The sequence below is a fragment of the Thermobia domestica genome, chromosome 1 (genome assembly GCF_964235325.1).
Source record: "Thermobia domestica chromosome 1, izTheDome1.hap1.1, whole genome shotgun sequence".
Classification (NCBI taxonomy): domain Eukaryota; kingdom Metazoa; phylum Arthropoda; class Insecta; order Zygentoma; family Lepismatidae; genus Thermobia; species Thermobia domestica.
In genome coordinates this window covers 86,382,790-86,402,321 of record NC_137454.1, presented here as the reverse complement: position 1 = coordinate 86,402,321, position 19,532 = coordinate 86,382,790, and the positions used below count along the sequence as shown (strand labels likewise).

The 19,532-nt window shown below is 32.8% G+C and overlaps 1 protein-coding gene across 1 annotated transcript in view; it reads left to right on the top strand.

Annotated features, from left to right (window-relative positions):
- LOC145687106 (uncharacterized) overlaps positions 1-19,532 on the top strand; it is a 316,539-nt gene that overhangs the window by 243,396 nt on the left and 53,611 nt on the right. The window contains exon 2 of the mRNA XM_081760566.1: positions 15,937-16,059. Within this exon, the coding sequence (XP_081616692.1) occupies positions 15,969-16,059 (91 nt within the window). The 5' untranslated portion in view covers positions 15,937-15,968. The remainder of the gene's footprint in view (positions 1-15,936; positions 16,060-19,532) is intronic.

Below are 19,532 nucleotides of genomic sequence, written 5' to 3'. Positions count from 1 at the left end.
CGTTATTTGTGTCATTCTACTATATTTATTATTAGGGAATAATAATAATAATAATAATAATAATAATAATAATAATAATAATAATAATAATAATAATAATAATAATAATAATAAAGTCCAAAAATGTTGCCATCGGAAAATATAATAGTTTTATACACAGTGATGTGAAACAAAACATAACACAAAAGTTGTTTGATTTTTTAAAGCTCTGTTTATTTTTATGCCACTAGGATATTTTATAGGCCTACTCAGGTTAAAATTTTAGATTTCATTTTTCAACTTGTAAATTACCCTTTGACAAATTACTCTAGAGCTGTACTTACTGCTTTAGTACGTAACAATGATATATTTTTACCTATATATATATATTAAACATATATATTTTCGCCTATAGAGGAACCATATAAAAGTTTCCAAATATAGCAAACCAACCGGTTTGCAAGCGTCTACGTGATAAACTCTTGCTAACTCTAATTGATCAAAATCAACATTTTATTCATATATACTCATTTATTTTCGATTTGTCCTACATACGAATGGAAGAACCAAAAATTCACAAGACATTTGCATACGAATCGACGAAAACGAGAAGAAAAGTCTAATGACAGAGGATAGTTTCATTAAAAGCAATATTTGACAAGGCTTTTACCTTTCACCGACATCACTTAGTTTTCTGTTTAGAAGAAATTATGGAGAAGCTTGACTAGAAAAGATGGTGTTTCAGTAGATCGACACGTAGCTTGATATTAGAAAATTTGAAGGAACAGCTATGAAGAATATTCGACGGATTTTAATACTAAAAAGATTAAAGTACGATTATTGTAAAGAAGAGCGCCTATGTCAACTGTAGATATTAGAAGGGTGAAGATAGAACGGCCAACTATTGTGTGCGGCAGCCGAATTTACGTTTGATCTTATTCGCTGCACTACCTCTGGTAAGGCTAACGAACTGGCAGGTGAGTGGGGCTGGATTTGTGCCCGCGACCTTGATTAGGTAAATACGCAGCAAGATCAATCCGCTAACAGTGACGTTATCAACATTGTGGTGTGGAAGTTTTGGCTGTCGTCCTATATGTTGTTAGTGGGGCGAGAACCTTTACCTACAGGTCACAATATTCCCTTACTGAAATAAATTTCTCATCGGCGGAGTTCGGCAATAGACCATTGGTTTTCCCTGACTGTCAATTCGGCTGCCACTTAATATAGTTATAAGTACTCACTGGTAGTATTGTTGATAAGTGTGTGAAATGTGAGTGTGAAATAAAATAGAAGGAAGAAATGGAGAAAAAGCCATTAAAAATAAGAGAAACGTGTATTTGTGGATCGTCGAGCAAAGTGTTGAACTCTATAAAACAGAAATGTGGAGATAAAAGCAAATCGATGAAGAGACTTGTATCTTGATCTTGATTTTTTTTTTTTTTTTTAATGTCTCATGCTTATACCTTTTAGGCTAAAGGAGATGGATGATTGAAAGTGACTGAATATGAAATAATTGGCGGAATAAAAAAACAGGGAGAGACGAGAGTATCTCGAGAAGACATTTTACACCACAAACTCATATAGCCTGGTCTAGAACCACGGACCACTTGCACCAAAGGTGTAAAAATCTGTGAGATGTGAATGTAGACAGAAATGGAGAAATAAGCACGAAAGAACGGAAAATTAGTGAAGAATTGTTAGGAATAGAAGAGGAGAAAAAAGTACAATTGGCAATAAGGGACAAAAGGAAAATGAACTAGTTAAAAATCGTATTTTGATGGACATAGAAGAAAGATGCTGGAAGGAAAACAAGGAAGAGGAAGAAAAAGAATATTTAAGTAAGACTACAACAGTATTAAAACAGATAATGGTTTCAAGATGAGAGTAGTTAAGGGAGTTCTTGAGGGACATCACATCGGTAAAAAATAATAATAAAATTTTATTGCTAAAGAGAAGGAAAGAAAAGTTATCTAAAGTCCTTGTATAAGAATTACCTTTGTACAAGATTAGGACAGTAGGTAAGTTTTTTTCCCCCTTACTTTGTACCGAGATTAAAATTGTAAATTTTACTGACGTGTTTTCTCTCAAGAGCCGCCATTTATTGTATGCAAACTTTGCAACTTAATAATAAGTGACCTGTTAGCAATGACGTCCCATTTAACAATGATTTCTTTGAAAATGTATAAGGCGTGCCGGTGTATTTGAACATGTTAGAACAATATCACTGTTATACAAAGTAAGTGGAAAGAAGTTTGTGTTCTTTTTCATAATTGTTGTAACCATCACATCAAGTGGTTAAAAGTGAGATAATAAATAAAGAACTAAAAAAAAATTCTTCCTTTATGTATTATGTGAAGAATGAACACATTAATATGCAATAAAATATTTATTATTAAAATTCTTACGGTAGACTTTGTATTCATACATATGCACCTGTGGACAAGACACGAGGTTCTATTTTGCCTCTCTCTTTTTCTTTGTTGTGGGACATCTCAAGGCTAACGAACTGGCAGGTGAGTGGGGCTGGATTTGTGCCCGCGACCTTGATTAGGTAAATACGCAGTTATCTCGAACGGACAATGGGAACGGATTGTCTTGTATTAATACATTTCAGCAGATCGAAAGCATACTTTAGAATAGTGAATTTTAATATTAATATCGTATGTTAAAAACTAAAACAGAAAGTTTTTTTTTTTTTTTTGCACATTGTAACAGTATTTAATTTATTCAGGAATTCGTTTGTTTAACATAGACTGGAAACTTTTTTTTTTTTAAAAAAAACGTAAATTCTCAAAGGTTATAAACTCCCATATATATATATATATATATATATATATATATATATATATATATATATATATATATATATATATATATATATATATATATATATATATATATATATATATATGTATATTTTCCATTGTAAATGATGATCGTAGTTTGTAAGTGCAATTTTATTCAGTGTAAATTTTGAGCTCAACGGGAGCTATAGTCTGCTTAGCCCCCTTTAATCTGCCCATATACATATATACTTTGCCTATATGAACGAAACGGCTAAGAACATTAAAGAAAAATAGGGCCTACTTATTTTTTGCGTAATATATAGGGTAAGTTTGGGTGAATCCGGACAGTTCTTATGTTTCTTTCTTTTATTTGTACCGGTATCCTGTCAAACGAAAATATTCAATACTTCGTCATATTACTTAATGATACGTTGGTATACATGTACAACTGAAATAGTTTTTCTGGAATGGCATGTTAAGAAATAAAAAATTATTTTCTGAAAGTTGACAAAATCTTTGATTTTCAAATTTGGAAGGGTGAATGCAGACAGTAGGTTGGCGATTCCGGACACTGAACTTTGAAGGAAGATATATACTTGATAGGTATATTATAGCTTACTATCTTCCTACACTAACATTCTAACATGATAAGTACAGAATATAAATACAAATACGTAATAAATACATACAAATTACTAACATAGCAATTTATATACTAATTACTGTTGAAACTGTAAGCTGTAAGGTGTAACTACCAGTCAGGGGCGGATCCTGGACCGACTTCTCGGGGGAGGGGGTTGTCATACTGCTACTTAGAGCTACTTTTAACAGCTTCAAACTCTGGGATGGATTATATATATATATATATATATATATATATATATATATATATATATATATATAATAAGAATGTTTCCTCTTCTCGGGGGGGCAGTCGCTGGATCCGCCAGTATAGTGTTTAATCATTAAACATAGTAATCACATTTGTTATCACATTTGTTTTCGATAGAACTACATTGTACTATTATTCTTTGCTAGTAACAACTAGATTATTAGTAAAATGTATAATATGTGTGCACTGAGACTAGCATTTATTATTATTATTATTATTATTATTATTATTATTATTATTATTATTATTATTATTATTATTATTATTAGTTTGCGTTAATAACATCTGCCAGTTTCGTGAAGCGCTAGTCATAATTCAGACACATCGTCCACAGATAAAATACAGTTCCTTATAACCTCCCACACATCTTTCATGAAACCAGGTCTTACACACAGTACAGGACACCCAGGAACTACGGGTGATTGTTCACCCTTTGCTTGATGATGGTGCATAATAATTCTTCCCACAAAATCCACAGTTGTTTTCATACTTACTTTCGATTGTGTTTGAGGAGGCAGTTTGAAACAAACTGCAATTCGCGACACTTAATCTTTTAGTAACACCTAGCCTTTGGGATGTGGGTTTGGAAGAAGCAACAGCAGGAAAAGATAGGAATTGTTTAACTGAGGACTCTGAAGGCGACTGAGACGTGTTTGGGGATGAATCTGATGACACAGAAGAGAAATTGTTTCCAGCTGCTGGCGGATCATGTTCATTCGACAAAAGAAATTCATGTTTCCGAACTTGTTGCAGATCAAATGGGAATATACCAGATGATGTAGCCATTCAGTAGTGTAGAATTTTTGAGCACCTTATGATTAGCATTTTGTAATTTAGTTGTGTTTGTAGATCGTAAGATAATTTTATAGCTTTTTCTGGTGATTCCTCGGAGTCTATTTATGGCAAAAATGAATAGACGCTAGATATAAGCAATAGACCTCATGTACTATTTCACAGTCATAAACGTGAAAAGCGAGAGGAGAGAGTATTCCGAATCCTCTTAGTTCATTAATTATATTGTAAGGATTCTCCGTAACGTAATAAACGTGTACGAATTCACCCTTCCCTAAGAGTCCGGATTAGCCCGTTTTGAGCACTGTAAACTTGTGCATGTGTTGAGAAGGCGCGCGCAAAGTAATAGAATTCTTCCAACATGCAATTAGTAGAGTCTCTTCGATATATGTTTTACTTAACCATTTGCTGACAAACACTTCTGTGTAAAACCTTAACATATTCCACTAAGAAGTTACATCAGATCAAAAAACGTGCGTGAACTTCCCTGTTTCTTCTTCTTTTCCCCACCGTCGAAACTACGTATAACACTCTTTGCACTTCCTATCAAGCACTGAACGGTGCTTCAAATAGGCGTCACAACAAGTCTTCACATTACACATGCGAAGAACAGTATTGTCGTAAGCTTAGGATGTCCGAGTTCAAGGACTGTCCGGAATCACTCAAACTTACTATATAAAAATCAGAAATTATGAATATGAAAGACATGATTTTATAATAATAATAATAATAATAATAATAATAATAATAATAATAATAATAATAATAATAATAATAATAATAATAATAATAGACTAAAAAGCTTTGAACTTCGAATAGTTTGTTGAAATTGTTATCCATAAGATCTATCTCGCGCATATAATATGGAAATGATATAGGCCTAACCCAAGTGTTTACCAACACCCATATAACTTACTCCTATAGGCCTGGGAAGATTCTGTGTGTTTTTTCTTCTTTTTTTGGGAGGGGGAGGTTAGCGCATATTATTTCTGTGCACGTTTATTGTTTGATTCGATCATCGGTGCGGGTACACGTGGTTTGGATCTCGTGTTACATTGTAAGTCTCGTTAGAAGTAAAGAAAATGCAATTCATTATAAGGAAAAAAAACGGAAAAATTACTTGTAATAGTGAATTGAAAATCACGGCATCTCTTCCTATAAGTATCCTATCAGGTATTTAATAAGAAACAATTATTACATCATTAAATTGGTAAAGTCTAGTATAGTGGCCCCGCGTGGCGTAGTCTCAAACGCGTTCGCCTTTGGTGCGAGCGGTCCCGGGTTCGATTCTCGGTGGGGACACTCGGTCGAAAATGCGTCAAAGCTTTTTCAGGCCAGCCAACCTGAGTGGGGTTTTCTTGGATTTTCCTCATTCACACCAAACAAATGTCGGGATGGTGCGTAACATACAGGTTCCAGGCCGCTTCCTTCCTTCCGTTTTCTCGGATAGTGTTATCACCAAGGGACGTCATCCCTCATATGTGACGGGCTAACATGGTCACAAATGCCGAAAGTTCAGAAATCTAAATCCTAATCCTAAAATCTAGTTTAGTTCGACCTATATCCAAAATTAGTAATATAAACAAAACATCCAATTGCGCTTCTTTTCATTCATTTCAATTGGTTATTTTTTTTAGAGTATTAGAATACAAAGTAAAAAGCTCTGATCCTTAGTCTATAGTCCTATTAGTAAGTTGAATGTTTGAATGTCCACAATGCTATCAATTTTAATTATATAGTTTACTGAGACTAGAGCATAAGCTGAATACAATATGCACTGAGACAAATAAGGTCTAGTCTCAGTAAACTAACTATGGACATACAAACATTCAACTTACTGACAGGTGTCCAAGTAATGATAACCTGTATACATTGTTTTGGTTTTATAAAATGTCATGGTCATAGGCCTTAAATAGGTTCATGAACATGAGAGCTTCTTCAATTTACTTTAAAGGAAAGAAAAGAAAACCATATATACAGAATGTATTTACTTTCGATCCTTCCACTTAAGGTGTCACATTTGGAATTTACTTGTGAATGTCGCCACTCCTTCTTGTCTGCATATGCATTGCTGATTAGGTAATGTTTTTAACTCATCCCCAAACGATTCAAACCCTGCTCCCGCCAAGTGAACTTTGTGGTGGACAAACACCGTGTGCGTGGGTTTTCTCGGGGTTCTCCCGTTTCCTCCCACTTTCTTCATTCCACAATTTCACTCATTTCTCATAATCACCGTCTCCTTTAGCCTAACCGGCATAACCGTGGGACGTTAAAGATTTTTTCATCCCCAAACGCCATTTTCAACAGAACTTTTTCCGTCTTTCCAAAGAATTTGTTTCAATTATTTCCTCAATACCATAAGATGAAACTTTTAAAGAAAGTATTTATAGTTGTTCTTGTTTCTTGTAAAAATAACAAACTGACTATTTTTATTATTATTTCAAGTGTAGATAATGTAAAACCTCATATACAAACTCATGTGACAATGGTATAGGAATATATCACAGTATTCGAATTATTTTAATATTATTTACGTTTTCTATTCATTATTTTTTGAAATTATTTCTTTATAACTAGGCATCCATTGCAAGATTTACGTTTACTTAAAAAAAAAAAAAAGAAGTGTTGAATTTTTCTTGTCTTTTTATCCTTTTACTTTAAATTCTGACGCTGCATTGACCATGACCACTATATTATATCTTGTTTCGTACCACGAAATGTACTACACACTACACACAAGAATAAAGAACAAATAAATATCAACTTGGGAAGATCGAATTATATATACTAACATTGTAATTCAAACGACAAATTGAATGAGTCATTATAATTTATGAAGCACATGTGTATGTGGTTTCTTTGATAAATCCATTTGAATAACTTAGAACTTCGCTTACCGCAAAAGAACAAAAAAAGCTTTGAAAAATGACGTCATTCTATCTGATTTCAATATGGCAGACTGTGAAAACAACAGAATGAGTTCAGTCGTCCTTGACATTGGCCTTGCTTGAAACCAAACTTGCCTAAGGCCAAATAAACTTGAAACCAACTACTGCATTTTTTATTTATTTTTTTCGCCTCATTTCAGTTGTCTTCTGATCCATTCAATGTGGGCAATGGTGTGGCAGATGTCTGCCTTCCTGACTTGCAATTTTTATATTCAAAAAACAATAATGAAGAAGGGAAAAGAAAAGAAAAGAAAAGAGAGAGAACATCACCGTTTTGGTATGTGTCATCGCTTATTAGAATACAGGCTGTTAAACAGACTATTAAAGAAAATATAAACACTTCAACTTCAAAAAATATGTGACGGGCTTAAAATTAGCCCATTTTCAGTCTCTTCAAGGAAAAGCAGTGAAACACACATACACACACATACATATATATATGCGAGCTTAAAAATCAACCAACATAGAAGGATATAAGAAATCAAGAACAATCAGATATTTCAGGATGCAGTGATACACAGTACGCTTGAGTGCGTATTACCCGAATTACCCATTACTTCTGTGCTATCTAGACATAACGAGATTCATATGCATGCCTTCAAACAATTTGGAGATTTAGGAAAGTTAGGGAAGAGCATACATTCTGATGGGGCCAAATCAGGCAAATGTAGACATGTTCAACGACTGTGATCCTTCTTGGGCCAAAAACTGACGCTCAAGAAAACTATCTGGGCCGGCCGATGTTTTTGATGCTCTCATGTCGGTGTTGAACCAAATAGAAAGTTGTGCAGGGCAGAACAAGGCAGAAATTTGTGTTGTATAGTGTAGTCCGTGTGTATATGCAACCTTTTACGTGATTTGTCGTTGACGAAATATTCTCTGGATGTGAATACATACAGACACAGTCAATACTGAAATGGTAGGTCTGCACCCAAATCTAGTCGTATCTGAATTTATGTTAGATATTTTAGACATTCATCCAATGTGCTTACTGACGTGTATATTTATGTCGTGTGTACTGTCATGTGCTTACAGAATTGCTTCATGAAGTCTCAAAAGCAGGTATGTTCAATTGATTGGATGGGTTGCAGCAATTAGCACAATACACACGGGGCCCTGCACAACTTTCTATTTGGTTCAATATTCGAGAAGTGCCTGACATTTAACATGCAATACCTTGCAAACGGTACAAGATACGATAAAACTCAATACACCACTGAATTTCCGAGAAAATTGTACATAAATTTGATGTATCACTTGCACCTATTCCCATTTTGAAAACGAAAGTTGAATCCAATATTGCTGATCTAAGATGGCAGCTGGGTGTATAACATGTATCAGAGGAGCAGTACTTGATTCAAGTTCTTTTGCATATGCCCACATCCATGGGCCTTCATATATTGCGCGGACACAAAATTGCTTTTAGTTTCTTTGGATGTCCAGTTACATCTAAAGAAACTAAAACCAATTTTGTGTCCGAGCAATATATGAAGGCCCATAAACATGCAAATTACCAGTATGTGCCGCTAAAATTAGTACAATACACATTAAGCCGCGGAGAACTTTGCATTTCAATTAAGTTTACACGAATCCCGGGGGGACACTTCGCGAATGTATCTTTTAAGTCTTTTCTAGGTGCTATAAACAAACTCACACCATGTTGGGGGCACTGTGGGCTGCTCAGTAGTAGAGCGATCTCGTGTGGTGCGAGAGGTCCCTAGTTCGATCCCCAATCCCGCAAGTTTATGGTGAATAACATCGTATCTGTATGTTCTCCCGTTTTCCCCACTTTCTCATTTCACCAATTATTTCATAATCATTTACTTTCATTGATGATCCATCTTCTTTAGCCTGAAAAAAAATCGTAGGACGTAAAACTAAAAAATATCCACTGGGATTCTATTCTACGTCGTTTAGTTGAGTGAACATCAACCTAACTCTGATACTGCACAGAAGAGCCAGTCGACATCACACGATGCGTGGGAACACAAGTTATTATTATTATTATTATTATTATTATTATTATTATTATTATTATTATTATTATTATTATTATTATTATTATTATTATTATTATTATTATTATTATTAAATATTCATTACTTTGCATTCTTCAGTTTTGTGTTTACTTCATCTATTATGAGTTAAGATGTAGGCGTAATAATGATGGGGAGCGACACAAGAGAATAGCGTTATTCACTATCTGCTGCTATCGTTTGTTATCTGTCACAGGAAGGATTTATAAGAACCATCTCTTCCGCTGGTTGCTAATGAAAGACGTGGCAATAAACACGCCATTTCCTAACGGACATATTATTACGTCACAATACTTGAATGAATACGAAAAGAGAGAGAGAAGAAAAGAAGACTACGACAGAAGAGAAATGAATGAAATCTTCTTGAACGACTAGGCGGAGGGATGGGCGTCTTATAAAAAGAAAGAGAAAAGGCATTATTTAATCTTATTATGTTGTAGGAATAGGTCTAATCCTACGTAATAAAAATTTTGTATTAACAAGAAGTTCATTAACTTTCCATAAAAGCAATTATCTATACTTTTTCCTTTCAACAGAGGAATGCGAACGATAGAGCACAAACGATACCGTATAATAATACGTCTTTTAACATAGGTAATTTAGATTTGTAACCAGCAGCGGTAACCCTTCTAATCTAATATCTAGCATTCTGACGTGATAAAAGCACTAACGTTAAACTAATACCATGACGATAGGGTGTCTTCTCGTGTACCGTGCGCCAGAGTGAAAGCGAAAACGTGTAGATGGAACTCGCATGTGGATGCGGATAACATAAGCATTTATATAAACTTTGGTATATGGTAACGAGGATCACGCACTAGAAGTTTCAATTTCAATTTCGTCCGGTAGATGTCAACCGCTGCAGAATCTCTGCTGCCATCTAATGTTGCTACGTATAACTATCGTTAAAGTCATCGTTACCCCATATTTTTTTAAAAAATAAAAGATTTCCAAAATATTGCGGGAATAAAAAAGAAATATCTCTTTTCAGCAGTAGTACTGTGACACTAAACGTACAGTTAATGTGGGTTTCGGAAAACTATGAACTTCAACGGGAATCATCCTCGACGTTTCCGTATTAAAACAGCATTCTTAAATCATACCTAGCCAGAAGAGAACTCTGAAACAGCAGAGCTTTAATAGTTTCGAACTCTCGCCACCCCCACCCCTAGCTTTCATAACTAGTTACCACTTTTGCTTTATACGATCATGCAACCTGAAACCTTACGTTACAATTTAGTACCGTACGTTACCATATATTACACTACCATATATTACAGTATTTAGTAAGATATTAGAATTATAGACTCGTGGTCATCGTCAAACTTTCGGAAGGAGAGTAATGTGAAGATTAAAGAAAATAAACTGTAACTTTAGTGTAAAATTTCAAGTGCTAGATAGATAGTATTGATCACGATAACGAGACGAGACAGAATTTTCTTAAACAGATACGAGACAAGACAGCTCCAAATCTAGTCTCGTGGGAACACTAATTTTGGACAGCATTCAAGAAAATTTACGACTCGAAAAAAGTTAGTGGATACGAGTAACACCTAGACTATGGGCCTGAGAAATTATGTATTCTTATCACTCTTATTTATATAGTAGCCGGAAAACTGCAACAACTTGTTCTATCTTAAGAGCCATTAATCATTTATAAATATACATATACTACAGCACAACAAATACAGCATATTACGTCAAATCTAGTAAGTAATGTATCTGTAGACGAAAGAGGATCCTTGAATAAATCAACGTATGTTGACAATCCACTTTATGACATGAAATGGATTAAATAACACCGCTCCACTCTTTCATTCATAATGGACTTTTTTCCGCTCACTTCATCACTGTCAAAACATTTCTGAGTCTTCTTCTTCTTTTTTCATTCCCTCCGATTTAAGCATAAAGCAAATAATTCTTTTTCTTTATACCTGTAAATATACTGTATATACATAAACATAGATCATTACTCTGTGGGAAAATAAGACATTGCTATTCAAAATGAAATTTAATAGGATCTTTTTAAAGTTTCAGTAGTACAAGAAACAAGAGGATATTATATACTTTGTTTATTTTTCCAGTTATAAATTATTAACAGTGACAAGTGGAAGAATAATTTGCTTTAAGAGAGCAGAAAATCAAAACCATTATACGTAAATGCATTAAGAAAAAAAGGGAAGTTTTAGGAATTGTTAGAATGTGATTTCATATGAATAAAACTCACTATTGCTTTGTCAATAACAGAACTACTGTCACTTCAGTTGCGACGAAGGAAAGGGGCGCAAAACACCGAGTCATAAGAGGTTTCAAATGCAGAATTTGGATTTTTAAAAAAATGAAAAAATGAAAGAAGAAAAGAAAAAAGCAATAAAGTAAGATACACTATTTGTAAATTAAAATATCGATTAAATGATGCTTAAGGAATTTTGTTACGCTCCAACTACTTTTCAATCGATTTAAAAAAGAAGTTATCAATTCAATCCATTTATATATGTTGCAAGCACGTTCACATGTTATTTCGACACAGATGCACCGATTTTAATGAAATTTTCTTTTTGTTTGTTTGAAGAATATACGTGTAATCTTTGGACCTAGACCATGAAACTTTAACAAATGTTTATTGAAGTCAGTTAAGACTTTTGTTGAAATATTTTTTTAAAAGTTGTAATTGTTTTTATAAATAACTCAGTGACAGAAAATATTTGAAAATATGTCGTTTAGTAGTTAGAAAATGCAACTAAACGAATTTATATTTGTTTGTGAGCAGGGCAATGGCATCATTTACCGCCCCCTCCATTCTCAAAAAAGAACAAATTTTAGAAGCCACGACTTTTAGTACCGGTATGCTACCCTATCACGAACAACGAAGGAGAGGGAAAGAGCACTTGCACTGAGAAAGGCTTAAACACTATAAACACACTCTTCCTGTGTCTGTTTTTTTTCCTTTCAATAATAATCTATTATGTTAGTGAAGGATAAAGCAAACACACCTAACAAGTGGAAGAATAATAAGTGAATAAGTGAAAAGGATTACCACACCTGCAGAGGAAAAGTGGTAATCCTTTTCATATAATTCAATATCGAGCTTCGATTTCGATATATCAGTTCGCAATTCCATTGCAACTAACTCTTCTTGATTTTCCTTCTATTAAAAAAAAAAAAAAAAACTTAGTTTCCATCTTCAATGATAAGGAACTTGTTTGTGACAAAGACAAGACTAATTTTCATACCAAAAGTGTGATAACTAACTAAATAGAACAAGTGTTCACTACTTCTCGAAAGTTGAGTTCTTGTATTTGACAACAATCAAGCAATTCATCCTGGGATTTGTTTGACCATTACCTTTAGCACTGCCCATGTGAACTTAAACTAATATAGTTACGACTAGGGCTCGGAAGTTGAAGATCTAAAAATTGCCTGAAAAGGACCTATAAAAAGACCTAAAAATTTATAAAAAACTGGAAAAATGGACGTAAAAATAAGACTCAATTTAATTAGAATTACATATTTAATTAATATAATGCTCAACAAACACAAGCTTCTGGTAAGTTAACGGTCTGTCCTTCCACAAACTGAAGTACAAACTAAAATAAGAAAACTTCCCCATCCTCACCCCCCTTGCTGGAGGACATTGTTATCTGATTGTTGCAGATCTGGTCTTATCAGTCCAGTTGTTTAAGAATGTCATCTTTTGAAGTTTCTTTACTAAATGTGGTGATTATTCAACTTAATGGCCAGTAAATTTATTGTCGAAAGATGAAGCGGACGTTAAGGCCTATGGAAAGCTTTTAAAAAATAATAAATGAAAAAACGCCGAAAAAGGTCAAAGAAAAAGGACAAATAAAATCCATTTTCTGGCCTATAATGACCCAAAATGAACATACATTATATTAAGCCTCGTCTTCGGGCACTTATAAACAAAAAGGATTTTTCCTCAACTTTCTAGTTATGACAGATTTTTGCCGCCCCGTACAAATGCACTTGTTGTACATATGGTAGAAACAGCCCTGTTTGCGAGATCTTTGATAGTACTTACATATAGTACAAACATTTGCCTGACTGAAAATTATGACATCATAACCCACGCACCAAGATTTTTGACTTTTAAGAAAAGACTTGACAGCAGCAGCTATTAGTGGATTTAATAACATTTTTAGGCACTCTCTGGCTCACATTCTTTTTTTTTTTTTTTTTTTCATATTCTTTGATGTTTTAGTTATTCAGTAAACTATAAAGAAGAGAAGCGTATTGGGCAGGACTTTGTTGTAGAATACCAAAGATTTCTGTCATGATCCACCTTGTATTCTGCCGAGTTATTCTCAAAGTTCTTTCGTTTCCTTCCACCATCTTCATAGTATCAATTCTTTTATCACGGAATATGGAAAAAGAGACCCGGGCCCTCAAATTTCTAGAAGCTGCAAATTGAAAATCGAAAATGAAGTACGGTATGCGGAGAAAAAAAAAAGAAAGAAACTGTCCATGAGAGAGGGAAATTAAAGGGATCTCCAATAATGGTATCACTAGTAATACCAAAGCAAGAAGAAAGTAATTTTCCTAATGGAATTTTGAGTTTTTGTGTTCTTGTCGAAACACAAAAATGAAATCGTTTAAATGATGTTCTGAGGATTCAATGAAGAGAGGAGAAAATAAAGAAATTTTGTATAGTTTCATGAGAAGATTTCTTCGAAAAAGAACGAAATTCTGATTCTGCCACTGTTCATTGTGTTTAAGAGACAAAATTTAAGAATATAGTCAGATTCACTTACTTGACTGCATACTTCATCATTATTTTCCTCCTTTTATCGTCTCTTATTCTGAGGAAGAAACAATTGTGCTAGAGTTGAACCAAATATCAATTCTATGTCACAAAAGTGACACGACATACATTGGTTATTTAGCAATAGTGACATGACATACATTGATCATTTAGCAATAAGGCTCTTTAAAAATGCATCAAGTAACTCACCCACAGAAACTCCTATTGTAAGTACATACAACGAGTATAGCATATTCTGTTATAATGTCATATTTGAAATTGCATATCCAAGAAATATATCGTAATATGCTTCACGCATCTTGCATGAGCCGTAATTGTAGATGTTATCACTCTTCAAGATCATTAACATCAATGAGTAATTGAATTATCACGCGAATTACCAGAAAAAAACTACTTTTATTAGTAGCAAATATCTTGCACATCTGACAACTGTCTTTATTTGCACTCTTTTCCTTGATGTCACTCTTTATGTCTGACCTCCAGACATAAAATAAGTGTGACGTAATAATGTTATGTCACTCAGCGGGAACTAAAATTTCTGCTTTTCATTCTTTAAGCTCTTTTTCGCTTATTTAAACAACTTCTTGTTATTCATTTTAAGCAATATATCAAGTACAAATAAGTTTAACGTAAATTTAGCCTTATCGTGCTGAATGCAAATGTTATTAATCTTTGATCTTCTGTTAGAAAAAAAAATCTTTCATTTAACGTTCCAGAATTATGATTTTAGGTTAAAGGAGACGGATACTCAATGAAAGTTATTAGTGATGGTGAATAATTATAAAAGAATCAGTGAAATTAGAATGTAGGAGGAAACAGGACTATCTCGAGGAAATCCCCTACTAATGAAACTACTTTATTTACTTAGCTATAGTTAACATGATGTTTGTAATCCTAATTATCAATCTAACTATTCATCTCTGTTTCCTAATGCTCAGTTTTACATATTATCTTCAAGAATTATAGAGAAGAGAAATTTACCACTCTAATCCTGCTACACTAGCATATTTGCGTTAGATGAATGTTTAGATGAGTGATCAGGAACTTTCAGGATGTTCAAACAAGGGCAAAAAGAATTTCCGAATATTGTTTTTGTTGGATAAATTCCTAAATTCCAGTAATAAAACTAGAAAAGAACCCCAAAGTTATGAACTGCATGATTATGAACAAATGCAAATATTTATCTAATATTTTGTTGGAGATCATCTGAAAATATTTAGTATTAAACAGTGATCTATTACTTCAAGAGAGGTGAACTGTCAGCGTCCTTGCTTCGCAACTAGGAAGTCTGGCATCGAATCCCACGGTCGTCTATTCTAAGTTTCCCCAGATTTTCTCCTCAGTCCAGTCAGGTGAATTCTTGGATACTTTCTTTAAACATCACCCTGGTCAATTTCCTTTCAATTTCCTATATATAATTTTATGAATTTATAGAACCGAAGCTGACGTCACAATTGATTGGTTAACAAATATCCCAGCTAAAAGTCTCTATTAATTTTGTTTCTATACCAGACTAGTGTTTTAAAGTAATATCTTAAAGTCTATTGATTATATTTATGATTTGTATATTAATTTTGTCGAGTTTAGTTTACGTCCTGAGCTCAGTCGTCAAAGTTTGAAACAATACTTATTTTTTTTTTATGTTTGTATCTACTAAGTATATGAATTCTTGTTTCAAAGAAGAACAAACTTTAAAAACAAGCTTGTCTTTCTTATTTTGCAGTGGCTGCCTAATACGGGGAGTGTTTCTTTAAAATGCTGCACCATGTAATCCCCTTGGTGTTGCTTCTATTACTTTTTGTGTCTTCATGTCAAGCCACTGAACGATGCCTAAAAGACGTCGAAGGTACAGTAATATATTGTTTCTCGTTATTATTGTTATTTTAATAGAAAAAAAGTCTTTCTTTTATCTTCTGGTGTTACATTCTGTATGATAATATGTAATTTCATGTATTTTCATTACTAACAATACAATGTAGGCCTAGTTATCTACAGAAACAAAGTCAAGCACATAGTAGTAGTTATAATACTATTTGGAAAGCATAAAATATATAATAACCGGAATATTAGCAATATAAAATAATAATGAAATAGAAAGGAAAAAGAGAGAAAAAATGCGCAACATAAAGCCTATCTACAACCTAAAACTAATACTTATTAAGAGAGTCTTTTTTTTATCAGGATAAATTTCGCCAATAAAAAATAAATTTATGACTAAAATACTAAACTTGTATTATTAAACTAAATCAATATAAACATAAGTAGAAATATTTTTAACCCAAAGAATGAAAATAATCAAAACAGAATCAAGTCAGGAAAATATATTAATTATTTTAAATGAAAAAATTCATCTCTCTCTCTCTCGCTATATATTTACATGAAGAAATCTTTAAAACATTATAAGAATCAGTGGCGTATTTAGGGGGGTGGCTTCCGGGCTTAAGCCCCCCCCCCGAAATCTTACTTAGTATAGTAAAGTAAATGAAATATCTTGCAGAATTTTCACATTTCCAGGCAAAGCCCCCCCGGAAGTTAGCAAAGCCCCTCCCGAAACAAAATCGTAAATACGCCACTGATAAGAATATTACAATAAATATATTAATCATAAATGGATATTGAAAAATCTATAATGAAGAAAGGATAGTTTATATATCCTTTAGTAATTACATGATATATATTATACAAAATTAATCATGTATATTTTATATAATATTGCCAAACTTGATGGAGATCTGGTTTACGTTCTTCTTATAAACTTTCAATTTGTTAACTGACATAAGACTATCGAAGACTTAAATCCAACATTACTATCATCACCCGAAGGTAGAATAAGAAAAGATTATCAAGAACTTAACAGATTATCGTAGCATTGGTCATAAATATACTGCACATACAAATAATAAATAATAATAAATATTTATAAAATCACTATCAAATACAATGCTTAATTTTCTTTCATATTGATTAATTTGATCGGATTTTAAAATCGATCTAATAATGTTATTTTGGAATGCTGAATCAGTTGTTAAACGAAAGTGAAGATATTTAATATATTTTATCTTTGAAATTCAATTATCTGTATTTTAAGAATGTATTAAAATACATACGACGTATTTTAAGAATTTTGTAATTAATATCCTTTTTAATATCATTAAACCAAAACATAGCACTAATGGATGGGACCAGAAAATTTTTCAAAACAAAAGTGGAGCATCTAAGAATTATTGACATGATCGTACAAATGTGTAAACAGAAGAGACTACTGTACAAGTGAACTGGCCTGTCACACCGAATAAGTCCTCGCATATGTATTTAAATATATAACACATTGCTCATTTCAAGTAGAAAATTAATACATTGAAGATGGATATTTATGAATTAACAATAACATATAATAAAAATAACTGTAAGCAGTTTAGTTGTCACTTCGTATTTCCCTTCTAATATGGAACATATCAACAGTTATTCCTATATGAGTTTTCTTAATCCCATAATTCTCATTTTTTTTATTTAAGACATCTGTTACAAAAAAAGGGTTTTATTTTATCATTTATTTAATCATTTTACTAAAAAATCTTTGATTTAACCATTAATTTAATCATGTTTTCCATAAGTGCTGTCGCTTTCCATGCACGTGAAAAATAGCTTAACGGTGTACAATATCTGCACCATCATAGTTTATAAGTTCATTGATTTATATGGGAAATTATGTTTGTTTTCTTTGAAGTAAGCTGGAATTTTAATGGTTTGTTTTCACTGATTTCTTCTTCACACCTATTTAAATCTCTCTTACTTCGTGAAAACTAAACTTTTATTTATATTTGTTTTAGTATTTAATAATGTTATTTTAAAGTAATAATAAATTTATATATCATGTAATGAAAAATTCTTTAATTTTGGGAAATCATAAAGGATATTTAAGTAAGTTTGAAGAATGAATTATCATTAAAATTTTAGTTCATTTCAAATAAAACAGAAAAATAATTTTCGATATGAATCAAATGAACTAAAACCAAAATGGCGTAGGTACTCAATACATTAAGCTGAACGTATGAACAAGAAAACAAAATCACAAATGATGTGTACACTTTAAGGATAGTGCAGTGTTTCTCCACTTCAAAAGTTGTCAAGCTTGGTATGAAGGTAGCTTACAATAACAATAATATTAAAAAAAACTTTACATTGAACTGTACTCTAATCAATTTTTTAGGAAAAATTAAAAAAAATGTAAACGAATACCTAAATAGTTTGTTGGGGTGGTGTTTCCAACTGTGCGCCTCTTCTTTCCTATTGATTTATTATTATTATTATTATTATTATTATTATTATTATTATTATTATTATTATTATTATTATTATTATTAGTAGTAGTAGTAGTAGTAGTAGTAGTAGTAGTAGTAGTAGTAGTAGTAGTAGTAGTAGTAGAGAAATTAAAGAAACACAAATCTCCGGGTGTAGATGAAATTCCGGCTGAGTTAATTTTAGCTGGAGGCGAAAAATTGTGGAACAAGATATACAAACTCATTCTCCTTATCTGGAACAAGGAAAAATTGCCACAAGAGTGGAAAGAATCAATCATTGTCCCAATTCACAAGAAAGGCGACAAAACTGACTGTAATAATTATCGAGGCATTTCTCTTCTGTCAACATCCTATAAAATCCTTTCAAATATTCTATTAGTACGACTGACCCCATACGCAGATGAAATTATTGGAGACTATCAGTGCGGATTTAGACGAAATCGATCAACTGTTGACCAAATATTTACCCTTCGCCAAATACTCGAAAAAAAGTGGGAATACAATACCCCGGTACATCAACTATTTATTGATTTTAGAAAGGCGTACGACTCGGTTAGGAGAGAAACATTATACAACGTTCTTACAGAACTTGGAATACCGAGAAAGCTAATTAGATTAATTAAAATATGTTTAAATGAATCCCAAAGTAAAGTCCGGGTAGGAAAATTTTTGTCCACGAGCTTTCACGTCGAAAATGGCCTGAAACAAGGAGATGCGTTGTCGCCATTATTATTTAACTTTGTTCTGTAATACGCTGTAAGGAAAATCAAAGATAGCAACCAGGGCCTAGAGTTGAACGGTATTCACCAGGTTATGTCATATGCTGATGATGTAAATTTAATAGGGGATGATAGGAGAACAATAGAAGGAAACGCAGAGATCTTATTAAACGCTTGAAGGGAGATGGGTTTAGAAGTAAATGCCGAGAAAACTAAATACATGGAAGTGCGTCGGGACCGTAATACGACAAATTATGGATGCGTTAAAATATTAAATAATGCTTTTGCAAATTAAATAA